We start from the raw sequence: 15,268 nt of genomic DNA on the forward strand, positions 1-15,268 counted from the left end.
TTGCGCGGCATATGTTGGACAGTCATTTCACTCCGATAGCAACAATACCTGATTAGGACTAGCGCGCTGTCATGCCGCATCTTCCCCGCCACGTGACTGTGGCCGAATCGGGCAAGGGCAGGAGGGGCAAAAGAAAGACTGAATAGATTCATCTCGTGGCTCCCTGACTCAACTTCCCTCGTTGCGCTTCCTTTCCAAACCCCCTCCACAGTCCTTGAACAGATTGCAAACATGGCCGAGGAGCAGTCGCACACCGCGCAAGAACAGGATATCAATCCTTGGTCCGTGGAGGGTGCCCGCGACGAGAACGGAGAGGTGGTCGCCATCAACTATGAGGCCATCTGTCGGTATGTGTTACCCCGCCATTGAAGCGCTCATTGCAATCCACGCAACAACCCGCTAACCACCTGCAATTACAGGAAATGGAACACCTCCATCATCGACGACAAGCTCCTTGAGCGCTTCGAGAAGGTGACCGGACACAAGCCGCATCGCTGGCTCCGACGCGGCCTGTTCTTCAGTCACCGTGACTTCGACCGCATCCTGACCCTCTACGAGCGTGGCGAGCCTTTCTTCCTCTACACCGGTCGCGGTCCCAGTACCGGCAGTCTGCATCTGGGTCACACCATACCCCTGCAGTTCACCAAGTGGCTGCAGGATGTTTTCGACGTTCCCTTGGTCTTCATGCTTACGGACGACGAGAAGGCTTTGTTCAAGGATAGCATAACGTTCGAGGATGCCATGCACTTCGCCATGGAGAACGCCAAGGACATTATTGCCCTGGGATTCGATCTCAAGAAGACCTTCATTTACAGTGACTTGAAGTATGTTAGCAACCACTTCCTCATGAACGCCTGGGAGTTCGGAAAGCTGGTCACTTTCAACCAAGTCCGTGGTGCGTTCGGCTTCAACGAGAGGTATGTTGATCTACCCATTCCCTATAAACTTCATCGGGAGACTAATAACTCGCAGCACCAACATCGGTCGCATCTTCTTCCCCTCCCTTCAGTGTGTCGCCGCTTTCGCTACCTCCTACCCTGAGATTTGGAAGGACGAGCCCTCCACCGAGCGTACCCAGGAGATTGCCAACATCCAGTGCTTGATCCCTATGGGTATCGACCAGGATCCCTACTTCCGTCTGCTCCGTGACAACGCCCACCGCATGCGTTTCCCCTCCCCCAAGCCCGCCTTGATCCACTCCAAGTTCCTTACTGCCCTGCAAGGAGCAGGCGGCAAGATGTCCTCCTCCGACCCCAACTCGGCCATCTTCATGACCGACACTCCCAAGCAGATCAAGGTAAGCGTGCTAACCCCAACGAATATGCTTTCTGCATACTAACAGATCACGCACAATCCAGACCAAGATCAACAAGTACGCCTTCAGCGGTGGCCAAGTCAGCATCGAGGACCACCGCCGTCTGGGTGGAAACCCCGACGTCGACGTTTCCTACGTCTACCTTACCTACTTCGAGGAGGACGACGCCAAGCTGGAAGAGATCTACAAGAACTACAAGAGCGGTGAGCTCCTGACTGGTGAGCTCAAGAAGATGACCATCGAGGTGCTGCAGCAGTATGTTGCTGCGTTCCAAGAGAAGAGAAAGGAAGTCACCGACGAGGTGCTGGCGGCGTACATGAAGCCCCGCAAGCTGGAGTGGAAGGGCAACCCCAACCCCGTCCCGGCCCCGGCCCCTGCCATCCGCACTAAGAAGGAAAGCGCGTGACTAGTGAACCTCGACTGTGGAGTGAGTGGCTGGCTGCAGGATTGGATTTATGATGCTGGGGTTAGATTCATATACCGTTGTCTAATATCCAAGCGAAGACATGAAAGCGTTGAAATAAATAGATTTGGTGTTCGGTTGCATTGTGTATAGATTGTATTCATTATCCTCCTTCCAAGGGTCTCCAGACATCAATTAAATTAATACTCAGCAAAAAATGTAAATCATGACAATGTCCTTGGTAAAAAGTCATCGTCAATGCAGATCGGATCGCGGGGAAATCTGGCCCCGGATGATCTGCCGCCCGTTGCAATTTTCCTAAATCGATGACTCATGACTGCCTCTTTCCTACAACTGCCACTCCACACAACTACAATCGATACTCAATTGAGGAAAGAAGATGAAGAAAGAATAAGAAAAATTTTATTCCGGCCCGATATACAACCCAGTAAAAATAAGAAACTCGACTGAAAACAATTCCCTAGATCATGGTACACCGTAACTTTTCCCACCGGGGATATGCTAATAACACATTATGAATAGATTTACTTCTGGTTCTCGGGGCGGAGGGAGCTATAAGAATAGAAATGTTAGCAGAAATTCTCATACATAGAATATAATGAATGGGGAATAACGTACCGAACGGCCTTGCCGGCGCGCCAGATTTCGAGATCACGGATGTCCTGCATCTCCTTCTCGTACTTCTCGCGGTAGTCCTTCTGGGAGTTGTACTCGAGCGAGCGCTTGGTCTCGGAGCCATCACGGACGCTGTCGTAGAGCTCGTTGAAGAGGGGCTTCAGGTTGTCCTTGAAGCGGTTGGACCAGTCGAGGGCACCACGACGGGCGGTGGTGGAGCAAGCGGCGTACATCCAGTCCATGCCGTTGGCACCGATGAGAGGGTAGAGGGACTGGGTAGCCTCCTCGACGGTCTCGTTGAAGGCCTCGGAGGGGGAGTGGCCACGCTCACGGAGGACCTCGTACTGAGCGAGGAACATACCGTGGATACCACCCATGAGGCAACCACGCTCACCGTAGAGGTCGGAGTAGACCTCCTTCTCGAAGGTGGTCTCGTAGAGGTAGCCGGAACCGACGGCGACACCCATGGCAATGGCGCGCTCCTTGGCCTGGCCGGTGACGTCCTGGAAGACGGCGACGGAGGAGTTGATACCACGGCCCTCACGGAAGAGGGTACGGACGGTACGGCCGGAACCCTTGGGGGCGACGAGGATGACGTCGACGTCGGTGGGAACATCGACCTTGGTGAGGTCCTTGAAGACGGGGGAGAAACCGTGGGAGAAGTAGAGAGTCTTGCCCTTGGTGATGAGGGGCTTCAGGGTGGGCCAGGTCTCGGACTGAGCAGCGTCGGAGAGCAGGTTCATGATGATGGTACCCTTCTTGACGGCCTCAGTGACATCGAACAGGTTCTTGCCGGGAACCCAGCCGTCCTGGATGGCCTCCTTCCAGGAAGCACCATCCTTACGGACACCGACAATGACGTTCAGACCCTGGTCACGGAGGTTGAGACCCTGACCGTGACCCTGGGAGCCGTAGCCGATCAGGGCAAGGGTGTCGTTCTTGAAGTACTCCTGGAGCTTCTCGCGGGGCCAGTCCTCACGCTCGTAGACGGTCTCCTTGTCATCGGCGAAAGTGATGGTCTTAACACCGCGGGAGGGGACGACGGGGGTGGCGGTCACACGGGGGAGAGCGGCGGAGGCAGCCTTGGCCAGGGAGGGACGGGGGAGAGCAGCAGTCACGACGGACCGGGGGGCCGAGACGCGGGCCAGGCGGAGGGCACGGGGAAGTCCACGGGAGGCCATTGTGTGAAGAGGGTGTGAGAAGAAGAGGGGAGAGGGTGAAATGGAAAGAAAGGAAGTGAAGGAATTGGATGAGAAAGAGGAAAAGGGAAGAGGGAGGAGGGAAGCAGCCGGTTGCAACTTTATAAACTCGTTGCTGGGGACGAGATCGGCCTGCTCTGGGACACGTGATCCGGAGTTGGACTGCTACTCCCCGGCCGATGTCGGATTGCCGGGCATTTGATTGGTCAATGGCTGCGCGTTCCGTGGACGTGGAGATCACCTGAGGCGCGGGCCTTGCCGCTTCGGGGTTAGTCTGTCGCCGCTCGCTACGGGGAAATCACCTGATACGCAGCTGGGCTTTTCTTTCCTGTTGCAGGTTTGTGATGCCCCAGATGGAGTCTGGGGAAAGACAACTCGGTGACTCACGCACCTTGACTCAGTGCTGGTGATGGAGCTATACAGACATTCTAACCGGATTGGCTGTCCGAGGACCGTATTTTTGGACGCTAAGGGGTTCTCCAAGGCCTAGAAGACCCCGTTTCATGTGTTAGCTAGCTAGCTAGCTAGATTCTTGGCATGTTGAGTCACTCTAAATAATGATATAGAGTATAACTACTGGGAGGATATCAGTGACTAAAATATAGAATGCCGAGATAGGAGTTTAGTTTTGGAAACTTATAACATTATGATTGTACATTTTTTCCAATCCTGGTACATGTTACCATGCCATATAGCAAGACTGTTCACAGCATGAATACTATCTCTAGTATCCGGGATAAATATATATATTTCCCTTTGGCTTGAAGCGTTTATCTCCAACTGACTCCAAACATGGGGAACATATCAGCTTTGGGAATTCCTCGCAACATAGTACTGATCTTTGAGCTGATGGCAGTTTTCGAAAGCCAGATTCAAAGTTATATGTAGCTCACTGCATCCCTAAAATGCTTTTGCTCTTAGTTTGGCGATAACAGCTGATCAAAAGTGTATAGATCGGAATTGAATGTAATATAGCGGAACATGATCATGCGGCCTTTGTTGATGTTGGACAGTTCTATTTGAAACCCCGTCCTCAGTCTCGCATCAGCCTTGAGTAACCCTGATTACTAGTATAGGAAGCACACTGCTGTCAGCACTGCAATGCTTTTCTTAATGGAGATGTAGCAGGAGATGTGGTATGCTCGACCCTAGGAAACCATGATGTCTCAATGCATCTCCCACTCCCCTCACCCCATCGGAGGTAGAAGGATACCATACATATGGAGCATTATCACAGTTTCCGTCCTATGGCAAGCATCCATAGGCAGCAAAGCTAGTGGATGAGAAAGAATTTCACACAAGAGCAGCCTCGCCCTTCGATCTTTTTCTGCCCTTCTTTGGCGTTAGGAAATCTCAACCCACGAAATACTACGAATGGGGGAGCTTATGCCAAAGGCTCATTTATATAGACTGTGGTCGAAATCAATCCCCACTTTCTTCTTCGAGAGAAAGGTTATCACCCAATCTGCACCTCTATATCCGTCGTCACCCTTATATTCTCGAGTTCAATCGCATTCTCAGACCGATGACAGGTTCTCCCCCCAATTGTACACCCGCCTCGTAGCCCTTTTCGACCGTCAAAAAGCTCGTGCTCAATACCACCAGACCAAGTTGTGCCGGTCGAAGAATGCCCTAAACTTGAAGTCGTCCGCTGTTTGTGACCCGCCGATGTACATCGTGGAAACATTCCGCGAATGATTGGGAGACAAGAAACGACTAGCCCGACAGATGGCTCGATATGGGTCCATAGAGTGGCGTCGTAGATAGTATCTAATCATAGTCAACCTGCTTCTCGATGTGTTGGTTTATCATGAAGAGTCTCACATGTCACGTCCTTCAGGTCGATGTAGAATAGAACTATTATTCGATATATACTTGCGAAACATACACTATGAAGGGGAAGAAATATTAGAAACTGGTTCTCAAATTTAGGGTCTGAAAGCAAGAAGCCAATGTCAACTCACAATGCACCTAGCGCAAAAACGGCGTTCAACGCCAGCTTATCCTGCCATGAGCGATGCAGTCTCCAAATCATAGGTATCGGGACTGCGAGGATGACAAAGTCCATGACCACGTTGAAACCCTGATTAACAATGATGAAAGTGGTCGCGCTGAAGCAGTGTCCCTTGACCTTTATATCCCAGTAGGCGCGAAGCGGGCGGCATTGCAATGCACAGGCCATGAAGATACCCGAGGACCATGCGGTAATGAGGATATTCAGGCAGAAGGTGAAGCGAAGGAACCGTTTAGTAGTGAAGAGGCGGCGGTAGAAGCAGATGAAGGAGATCTTGATCACCGGGGTCAAGACGAAATAGGTGAATTGGCTAGACAGGAATATCTAGTTGAACCTCAGTGAGGGCTTGAAGAACAAGGCTGCTGATGGTAGTGTATCCTAAGTGAAACACCCACTTTATAGAACAGTGTAATGGCCCTAGTATCGAGATCAGATAAATGGTAGCCATTCCCACCAATGAAACACCCTGATACGATTCATCCAGTCAGACAGATGCTATTGAGAGCATCCGGAAGCTTACACAGAATCAGCTCAATCAACATCCCCAAAATCAGTATGACAGCCACGAAGCAGAGACAATCATCTACTCCGAAACCAGTGCGCCGCTTGACTCTGGCAACAAATCGTAAAGCCATACTGAGGCACGCAAGGCCGACCAGGACGGAGACAATCACAATCATCTCCTTCCCCTTGGCGCTGGGGCCCATCCTGATTCACAGATGACGCGCAATGAGCCTCAAGGAGGAGCGAAAGGCAACATGAGTGAGGAGCTGCGGGGAATCAAGTCAGCTTTGGGAACCATTAGACTTTTATTGCGTTCTGGGATCAGATACTCTTTCTTCCGATGGGTTTGTGCAATGTAACCCCTAGTGACTGCCTATGAGCGGAAGGGACGGACTGGCAATCCCCGTCAGTGGCTTTCTTCCATTGAATCCCTGTGTCACCAGCCCACGTCCTTCTTCCACCTGCTCACCACTAAGCAAAACTAGCAAGTCGTCTTCCATCCTTACATCCTGTGTGACCGATCATGGATCCTTCTTCCACGGCTATCGCAGCCTCTGTCGCCAAGGTTGCCCTGCTCATCAACGGCCGAGACTATGGCGGCTCGCACCCGTTCGAGATTGAGAGCCCTGTGACCGGCAAGACTTGCTGGGAAGCAGCATGTACTACGTTTGCCGATGCGACGACGGCTATTGAGACAGCGAAGGCAGCATTTCCAGCGGGGGCTCGTACCAAGCCTGCTGTCAGACGTTATATCCTGCTTGAGACAGCCAATGTTCTCGAGAGACGTCGAAGAGAATTCGCAAACTATATGCATGTTGAGGCGGATGTGCTGGCTGGACTTATGTTGAACGTACGATTTGTCATTCACTCTCATCGGTGAGAATACATTACTGATTAAGGATAGTCCTATCGAATCTACATGTCAACTGGTCGTATCCTTGTTGATGCCTCTATTGCTGAAGAATTCATGGATGCCCTGAAATATGCTCTGAGCATGACGGATGCCCAAGTGCTTTCCGCTCATATTCGTCAATGCACTTATAAAGTCTCACGCGGAGAGCATGATTACGAGCGCTGTGGAATGTGGTGCCGAGTTACTCCATGGAAAGCTTGAGATAGAACCAAGTTGCGACGGTGTTCTGAGTATTAGCCCGTTCGTGCTCGCTTATGTTAACCCAAACATGAGAGTGTGGCTCGAGGGGGAATATACTACATTGACGGCTTGCATGCTTATCAGGAGCGACGATGAAGCTGTCAGAATCACCAATAGTGTTGGATACGGCAGCTCTGCTTCTGTTTTCACAAAAGACCTTCGTAAAGGTCTTGCAATAGCTAAGCAGCTGGAGTTTGGGTATGTTACCTACCTGAGTAGATGAGAATGGCTAAGCAGAGATACTGACTGATCCAGCGTAGTGCATATGAATGGTATGAATATGCATGATGAACCGGTCCTTCCATACGGTGGAACCAAGGACTCCGGTTGGGGGCGGTTCAATGCAGAGGAGGGATTGAATGAGTACCTTGTGACTAAGTCTGTGACTTGGAAGGATTGAGGCAGCGTATGGAAGAGGTGAGAAGTACATTGTCGGATGCTTATCTTGCTTGGTGACTTGTAAATGTTCGAAAAACTCATGTCTGGCAATGGAAGATGTATCACCAATTCGTTCACATATACGCACTGCTTAGATCTTAATAAACCTCAGTGATTGATTTGCTACAGTATGTTGTTTACAACTGGTATCTGGTGGTCCATACAATGGTGGCAAGGAACTCAGACCTATACTTATCGACTGATGACCACGAGGCTTCGATTAGAGAGACAGGTTTACCACTAGCATTTCCCACAACAATTTCGCGCTATTCAGTATATACTGATTTTAAACAGCAGGCATGATCTTGCAGAAACTACCATTCACTGTCCTTGTCGTCATGAAGAAGATCATTCACTGTGTTTATCATTATTCGTGTTTCTCTCCATCCTCCTCCCCGTATTTCTACTCTGACTCTTCTACCTTCTTCTCTTCACCAATCTCTGTCATTTGTAATGTTGACCTGCACAGCTTGTATCAAAGTAAGACAAAGGAGACATACCTGTATGCGACACATGACCATCTATTACTGACGTCACATAAGGACAGCCCGATAAACACCAGGAAGCAGCTAAATATGCTTTCATCGTCTACCGGCTCAGTGACTTCTCTCATGACATAAAGCGGAGAGTCAGTTTTAGTTCATTCGAAGAGCAGCATGTTTTCCTCCGGCTTCAGATTGAGGCTCACAAGTACATCTTACGGGGAATGCCGTATGTGGTGTGATAATGAGTTATTGCTATGTTGATAGACAAGTATAAAGATGGGATTTAGACCAGTATTCAAAACTAGAACCTGCTTATAGGATGCTGTACTGTCAAATTCGCAGAAATTTAGGTTAGGATACCACTGACGGACCAAAAGAATTTTCCGAGAGTCAATATACATGAAGGATGCATACGATGTATACCAACACCTAAACATGGCTCGCCACAAAGTCACTGTCCTGCTCGGAAATGCATGTTTTATTACCAAGATCTCCTTATTATCTGTTTATGGCCTCCATTCTTCATGACTGCAGATTCCAAGCGATCTGACATCTTTTCTTTCCAATTTGACCCTGCCATTATCATATTCCATGTCGTCCTCTTCCGAGACCTTGATTCCCTACAACTTAGCTCCTCCTAGCATGCACATGATAAATCCAAAGCTGTAGGCTTCTATATTTGGGCCACATATACTGGATTACGAACTTGGAGAGAAGTAGCAGAAGTTATTGAGAAGATTATCCAAGTTTATGCATGGAGAAGACAACAATATCCCAGAAGTCCTGGGAAAATGTAGATGACGTATCGTTGATGACGTTATCAGAGTAAAATATCGGCATCAGTGACATTGTGCCGGCCACAGTTGGGTGATACGTGTGGTCCTATATGCTGAAGCTATTTTAGAGGTAGCGGTAACGGTTCACACCCGGAGACTGGTGGAGGAGGTGACTAATATTGTGAGCATGTAGGTATGGACGGGATACATAACAGGTAGAACATCTAGTTGGGATAGTATTTTTCATATATTATATGCAGGGCTATGTGAATACGGGTTTGTTCTTTGGGATTGCTCTACTACTATACACACCGTAACTTCATCATCGTCGTCATCGTCACCGTCATCACTTTGGATAGATTCGTTCATCCGCTCAAGCATCGCTTCCACTCTCGATAACCACCTTCACCACCGGCCTCCCCTCCTCATCCACTCCCTTGCCCGACAGGTTGAACGCTCGATCCCCATCCGCCAGCGCCACCCGATGCGTCACCACCAACTTCTCCACACGATCCATCTTCCCACTCGCCATCAGCTCAATAGCCGCGGGATACGCATACCCATCATACCGGAATACTCCCAGGATATCAACCTCTCTCAGCGCCGCCGCTCCAACAGGGAGCGTCTGCACGGGATGGCCCATGCCAATCTGTACCAGCACTCCACCCGCCCCCGCAGCATAGATTCCCGCCTGCACGCACGCCGGCACACCCGTGCAGTCATACACGCGCGCATAGCCCGTCTTCTCCACACCCGCTGACTCCTTCAAAATTCCAGCCACGCGCTGGGCATTCTGCAGTGCCCACGCCGTCTGTTCTGCGGCCGGAGCATCGCGGGCTGGCGCCGGGTTCGCGGGATCCGCCTTGGGGATGAGAGTGGTTTTGAGACCCAGTCCCAGCTCGTCGGCAATAGCCAGACGGGAGGCATCAATGTCTGCCACCACAATGGAGGAAAAGTTCTGGGAGGCGGCCAGCGCAGAGGCCAGGAGGAGGCCGATGGCACCGGCGCCGAAGATCAAGGCGGCGGTGGGTTCGCCGAGGGACTGCGCGAGGGAGACGTCCTCGGCGGTTGGGGGCCGGGAGCGGCGGATGGCATGTAGGCAGACGGCGAGGGGCTCAACGAGGGCACCGCCGGCGTAGGAGACGTGAGAGGGAAGCTTGTGGCAGAGGGAGGCGGGGTGGTTGGTACGTTCCATGAGGGTGCCGTCGAGATGAGGGAAGAGTTTCGCGCTGCTGCGGAACTTCATCTGAGGGCAAATGTTATAGCGCCCTTGTTGACAGAGGGCGCATTGATGACAGGCAAAGCCGACTTCCAGGGCGACGCGGTCGCCCACGGCGTGGGTGGTTACCTCGGGGCCGATGGCTGTGACGATGCCGGAGGATTCGTGGCCCAGGCACATGGGTTCGCGCACCAGGAAGTCGCCATTGCGTCCGTGGGTGTAGTAGTGCAGGTCGGAGCCACAGAGACCAGTGGCGCGGATGGCGACTTGGACTTCACTGCCGGTTGGAGGGGAGAGAGGGCGCGACTCCTGGTTTTTGTTAGAGATGTTTTTGAAGATAGAAGGAGTAAGAGAGTGGGGTGCGGGGAAGCTCTTACTAGGCGGAGGTCTTTGGCGCCATGCAGGACGAGGGCCTGGGTGGTTTCTGTAGAGTTGACGGTCATGATGATTATGAAGAGGAGAGTGAGGGTGAAAAGGAGAAGTGTAAAAATGAATGGAAAGAGGAATGGAAACTCAATACATGACGTGGGGGAAGAAATGTAATCTTTTGAATGAGAAGTAATGGATTCAGTCGCCGGAGGAGCTCCGCGTCGGCTATTGACTCCTACCCGGTCAATAGCCGACGGCATCCCAAATTGGATGGCCGACCCCGCATACCCTCTTTTCTATCTGGTTATTGCTGTATTATTGCGTTATTATCGCTGGATGATATGTTTCTAGATTACAAAGTAATCAAATGTCTCCCCCCACGCCAAATGGTGGATCTATCTCCACCGGCCATTCATAAATGCCCTGATTAATCGGATATTCCCCGTTGTATATCCCTCACATCTTCTGTTCGTCTTTTCTTCTTCCTTTCCTTCCCCTCTTCTCCCCGCAGGATACTCTTTTCCTTTGACATCATCGCCATCATGCCCGCCGCATTGCTGATCGGTGCCATCACCCACTCCATCCCCGAATGGAATGATCTCTCCTCCATCCTGACCTTGAAGGAATTCCCCTCCGGAACTCGCGAGGACTTTCTCCGCAACTGTCGCGACGGCCAGTACGACGATGTTGTCGCCATCTATCGCTCCAATACATCTACGAAGGTGGGCAGACTTCATGACTATATCTTAAGGTAATAGCTAAAGCGCTTCAGTTCACCGGCCCATTCGACGCAGAACTAGTTTCCGTCCTGCCCTCCTCACTCAAGTACATCGCCCACAATGGCGCAGGCTACGATAACATCGACGTCGCGGCCTGCACAAAGAAAGGTACACACAGCCTCTCCTACTAGCATGACGCACACTAACCATCCCAGGAATCGCTGTCTCTAGCACCCCCGTTGCAGTCAACAATGCCACCGCCGACGTGGCCATCTTCCTAATGATCGGCGCATTGCGACAGGCATACATTCCCGTCTCGTCGCTCCGCGAAGGTGAGCCTATCCATTCCAACCCAGTCACAACCAAATATAACCATGGAATAGGAAAGTTTCTCGGCCAAACTGGCCTCGGACATGATCCCCAGAACAAGGTGCTTGGAATTCTCGGCATGGGAGGAATCGGCCGTGTAAGTTAAGCACACAGGACCCAAGGAGCATCATATTAATGAGTTGCAGGAGGTGGCTCGACGTGCGCGCGCCTTCGGAATGACCATCCAGTACCATAACCGGTCGCGTCTGTCCCCGGAACTCGAGGACGGAGCGACCTACGTCTCGTTTGATGAACTGCTCGCCAATGCTGATGTGTTGAGTTTGAACCTGGCGCTCAATGCGTCCACTCGTCACATTATCGGCAAATCAGAGTTTCAGAAGATGAAGGATGGAGTCATCATTGTCAACACGGCGCGTGGAGCGCTGATTGATGAGAAGGCCTTGGTTGAGGCGCTGGAGTCGGGCAAGGTTAGTTTAAAATTTCATTTGAAAGTAAGGGTAACCGGGCTAATGTGATGATTTAGGTATGGTCGGCTGGACTGGATGTCTACGAGAATGAACCCGCAATCGAGCCGGGCTTGGTGAACAACCCCCGGGTCATGCTGTTGCCGCATATTGGTACCATGACTTATGAGACACAACGAGAGATGGAGTTGCTCGTGTTGAATAACCTGCGCTCCGGCGTGGAAACAGGGAAGATGATTACGTTGGTGCCGGAGCAGAAGGATGTGTTTGGGAAATAGATGTATTGTGAGGGATACCAACCTTATTTAGATATCGCATAGATCAGAATATTTCATACCCTAAAATCTAAATCCTCTCCATACTACAGCTTCCTTCAGATGGGGCTCATATTTAACTCTTGCTCTTAGATAGAACTTACCCCCAGCACTTTTGACCCTCACAGTTCAGCACTTGATGACGCTATACTGATATCCTCACCCCTCCGTCATGACTACATAACAACTTATGACCACGACTACCAGCTAACCACACTTCGCATAGACTTGACACTATCTACTACCAAACGATTCTTCCAACCACTCCTTCGAAACAGTATACTCTCTTTCCATATATTCCCATACAACCACTCATTATTTACCTATCTATACACCACCCACCATGAGCCCCAAAAGACCCACTAGGGCAACAACAACAACAAAACCCCAACCCCAGCCCGTGACCTCAGGGCGCATCACACGACCACAAAAGCCTCGCCCTACGAAAATCTCTACCTCTATCCCTAAATCCAGTCCTGTAGAGCATACCCACTTACAGCCTCGGCCGGAACGCCAAGGACAAGAAACAGAAGGCCACCCCCAAGCCTGGGCCGAGGTAACGCATACCATCCACCCTCTTCCTAGAACGTATTAATCCATATAAACCGTGATCAGAACAGACCCGAACTCTGTGACGCCCTGCCCTGGTTCCGCTCCGTGCAAGGCGGAGTCTACCACAACGGCAACATATGCTGGGGATTCCTGATCGATGCAGACTGCGGGATACGGTCGTATTTGGATGACGAGGTGGTTATTACTCGTGTGTATGTTCACCTCTTCTTCTGAATTTCACATTATGTGGTAACAGAGTCTAACAATATCATGTCCAGCGGAGGCGGCTGTACCAAAGATGCAAACGGAAACTTAGTGCTCATCAAGGACCAGGATGGCGATGGTGCGGCGATGAGCAGTATATTGAATAGTATGAAGCTGAAGGTTCCAGTGGGTATCGTTATTGGTGAGTAGGCCGTGCCGTTTCTTCGCATTGCCATGTTGATAATCCTACAGGAAACCGCAACACTCTTCTAAACAGATCCCTCCCGCACCGATACAATGTCATGGCGTATTTCCGAATCACGCACGTGTGGTACGAACGCATCGGTAGAAGAACGGGTGCAAAGGTCCGGTTCGAGAAGTTGGATCTGGGTAGTAAGAGCTGGTGGGCTGCGAAGCATTCCCCCCTTCCCCTAGAGAGGAAGAAGAGGGATTATGCGATGCAGGCAGAGCAAGCCCGCTGCGAAGCGTGCGATCAACATAGCATACGCATATACGATCAAGGTTGGATGTGTCTGCAGCCATCTTGTAAGCTCTTCTGGATGATCAGTGGCTCGTCTTCAGCACCAGCGGATCTCACCTTCCACGAGAAATTCCTCAAATCCCGTCTTCCCCAGGACCCAAGCATCCAGCCACATTACAGCCTCGTACCGGACTTACTTTCCACACTGAAAGATGCTGATAGCGATGCTTTGTCGAAGAGAATCACCTGGAAAGGGATCATATGTCCCCTCTGCAGGCGGTGCATTTCCCGGAGGTTTTGGTGGGGATGGCGATGCGCTGATGATGATTCCGTCAGGGACAGGGACGGGGAGTGGAAGTGTCCCTTTGAGCACATTCTGCCCATACGACCTATCGCCCTGCGATGGGTAATCGACGACATGGAAACAAGCCCTATTAAGCGTGCGCTTAGCTGGGATGCCAAGTTCATGGTTCCGGAGGTTGATGATGTATCTCTTTATCCGTATAGAAAACTTACGTATACTATCTCCGGGGTGGGGCGTATCATGCATTTAGTTGCGAATCGCGAGATAAATACCCGGCGTAATGGGCCAGATGAGTTATTCGGACAGTTGCAGTGCGAGGAGTTGGGGTTGAGGAGGTATCCGTTGGCGCAGAGCGTGGGTGAGCTACCTATCTTGTTGTCTTTGGGGATGACGAGGTGGATGCTAACGATCATGTAGTTGCCGGGACGCTGACTGCTCATTTCGCTGTTAATTATGTGCGTTCACCACTTTCCTATCATATACACACCAGAACCTAACCGAGAAATGAAACAGGGCATGCCATACAAATATGTCGTCTCCGTCTCCTCCAAGTCCTTCAACGAAGCCTGTCCCCCAATCCTGCGAGCCATGGGCCGCCTAATCTGGGCCAGCAAGCAAGCCCATCTCGCCGCGGGGGATACCTTCCTTCCGCCAAACGAAATGCTCCTGTTGGGGTATCTGGAGGATATGAGAATCGGGGTATGTACATCCCTCCCTTGCCCTCTTTCCCATACTCCCGAAAACTCCGCCCAAAGATATTCACTCTAAGGATAGTACCACGACGACGGCGAATCTTCCCTCGGCCCAACAATCTCCACCCTCTCTTTAGGCGCAAAATCCACCATGCTCGTGCGCATGAAATACAAATACTACCATGGCTACAGCAGAGCGAAGAAACTCCTCGAAGAGGATCCGGTCTTGCCTGGGTGCAAGAATTTCCTCCGGCGGAGGGAGCTTAAGGCGGGCTTGCTGAGTGGGAGTATTGATCGCGAGGGTTATGATGAGTTGAGGCGTGAGGGCTTGAGTTTGAAGAAAGGTGGTACTGGTGGGGGAGGGGAGGCGACGCCGTGTATTAAGATGGAGGTGAATCATGGAGATTTGGTGGTTATGACTGGGGAGGCATTACAGAAGTTTTTCGAGGTATGATTCATTCCTGCTTTATTTCTTTCTGTGTCTCTTTTATGAAGATGGTTGGGGTAGGTGCAGTGGATGCTGATTGTGTAGCATTCGGTTATTCCGGATAAGAGGTTGAGGTTTGCGTTGACGGCGAGGTATATTAAGCCGGAGTTTGTGGGGGTCGAGGAGATGGGAAAGGGAAATCTGGAGTTGGGGAGGGAGTGGGCTTATGATGGGAAGTAGGGGACACTCGTTGCTTGGTGCTGGTAGGAT

At 51.1% G+C, this 15,268-nt stretch overlaps 6 protein-coding genes across 6 annotated transcripts; 3 read left to right on the forward strand and 3 right to left on the reverse strand.

The window, feature by feature from the left end:
* The first annotated feature begins 172 nt into the window (after positions 1-172).
* Positions 173-1,861, forward strand: BO83DRAFT_416710 (tryptophan--tRNA ligase WRS1). Its single transcript, XM_025534713.1, has 4 exons — positions 173-347; positions 420-917; positions 973-1,297; positions 1,359-1,861. The coding sequence occupies exons 1-4, from the start codon at positions 232-234 to the stop codon at positions 1,719-1,721; spliced, it is 1,302 nt and encodes a 433-aa protein (XP_025388965.1). The 5' UTR covers positions 173-231; the 3' UTR covers positions 1,722-1,861.
* Positions 1,862-1,885: 24 nt separating this feature from the next.
* Positions 1,886-3,569, reverse strand: BO83DRAFT_377917 (Ketol-acid reductoisomerase). The gene is made up of 2 exons (XM_025531118.1): positions 2,358-3,569; positions 1,886-2,291 (listed from the first exon to the last, which is right to left on the reverse strand). Exons 1-2 carry the CDS (start codon positions 3,533-3,535, stop codon positions 2,264-2,266), a joined length of 1,206 nt encoding a protein of 401 aa, XP_025388966.1. The 5' UTR covers positions 3,536-3,569; the 3' UTR covers positions 1,886-2,263.
* A 1,440-nt stretch (positions 3,570-5,009) lies between these two features.
* On the reverse strand, positions 5,010-6,274 carry BO83DRAFT_443915 (uncharacterized protein; the record flags this gene model as incomplete). Its single annotated transcript, XM_025536471.1, has 5 exons — positions 5,010-5,323; positions 5,378-5,442; positions 5,518-5,891; positions 5,963-6,033; positions 6,088-6,274. 5 exons carry the CDS (start codon positions 6,272-6,274, stop codon positions 5,010-5,012), a joined length of 1,011 nt encoding a protein of 336 aa, XP_025388967.1.
* Positions 6,275-6,594: 320 nt separating this feature from the next.
* On the forward strand, positions 6,595-7,624 carry BO83DRAFT_416712 (ALDH-like protein; the record flags this gene model as incomplete). The annotated part of the gene is made up of 4 exons (XM_025534714.1): positions 6,595-6,921; positions 6,976-7,080; positions 7,118-7,422; positions 7,480-7,624. 4 exons carry the CDS (start codon positions 6,595-6,597, stop codon positions 7,622-7,624), a joined length of 882 nt encoding a protein of 293 aa, XP_025388968.1.
* A 1,555-nt stretch (positions 7,625-9,179) lies between these two features.
* On the reverse strand, positions 9,180-10,646 carry BO83DRAFT_359570 (NAD(P)-dependent alcohol dehydrogenase). Its single transcript, XM_025529361.1, has 2 exons — positions 10,520-10,646; positions 9,180-10,451 (listed from the first exon to the last, which is right to left on the reverse strand). Exons 1-2 carry the CDS (start codon positions 10,583-10,585, stop codon positions 9,297-9,299), a joined length of 1,221 nt encoding a protein of 406 aa, XP_025388969.1. The 5' UTR covers positions 10,586-10,646; the 3' UTR covers positions 9,180-9,296.
* A 407-nt stretch (positions 10,647-11,053) lies between these two features.
* On the forward strand, positions 11,054-15,238 carry BO83DRAFT_398264 (hybrid D-mandelate dehydrogenase-like dehydrogenase/2OG-Fe(II) oxygenase; the record flags this gene model as incomplete). The annotated part of the gene is made up of 14 exons (XM_025533240.1): positions 11,054-11,233; positions 11,263-11,398; positions 11,446-11,660; positions 11,746-12,027; positions 12,084-12,269; positions 12,749-12,816; positions 12,838-12,894; positions 12,959-13,102; positions 13,169-13,296; positions 13,347-14,237; positions 14,297-14,334; positions 14,393-14,578; positions 14,654-15,019; positions 15,104-15,238. 14 exons carry the CDS (start codon positions 11,054-11,056, stop codon positions 15,236-15,238), a joined length of 3,012 nt encoding a protein of 1,003 aa, XP_025388970.1.
* Between the last annotated feature and the right edge of the window lie 30 nt (positions 15,239-15,268).

The sequence above is a fragment of the Aspergillus eucalypticola genome (genome assembly GCF_003184535.1).
Source record: "Aspergillus eucalypticola CBS 122712 chromosome Unknown BO83scaffold_10, whole genome shotgun sequence".
In the NCBI taxonomy this organism is placed as follows: domain Eukaryota; kingdom Fungi; phylum Ascomycota; class Eurotiomycetes; order Eurotiales; family Aspergillaceae; genus Aspergillus; species Aspergillus eucalypticola.

Excerpts from the sequence above, each read along its gene's own strand:
- BO83DRAFT_416710 (XM_025534713.1), top strand. The coding sequence starts at position 232 with ATGGCCGAGGAGCAGTCGCACACCGCGCAAGAACAGGATATCAATCCT. Across the intron at positions 918-972 it reads GCGTTCGGCTTCAACGAGAG|CACCAACATCGGTCGCATCT; the intron begins GTATGTTGATCT and ends AATAACTCGCAG. Across the intron at positions 1,298-1,358 it reads ACACTCCCAAGCAGATCAAG|ACCAAGATCAACAAGTACGC; the intron begins GTAAGCGTGCTA and ends CGCACAATCCAG.
- BO83DRAFT_377917 (XM_025531118.1), bottom strand. The coding sequence starts at position 3,535 with ATGGCCTCCCGTGGACTTCCCCGTGCCCTCCGCCTGGCCCGCGTCTCG. Across the intron at positions 2,292-2,357 it reads CGCGCCGGCAAGGCCGTTCG|CTCCCTCCGCCCCGAGAACC; the intron begins GTACGTTATTCC and ends CTATTCTTATAG.
- BO83DRAFT_359570 (XM_025529361.1), bottom strand. The coding sequence starts at position 10,585 with ATGACCGTCAACTCTACAGAAACCACCCAGGCCCTCGTCCTGCATGGC. Across the intron at positions 10,452-10,519 it reads GCGCCAAAGACCTCCGCCTA|GAGTCGCGCCCTCTCTCCCC; the intron begins GTAAGAGCTTCC and ends AACAAAAACCAG.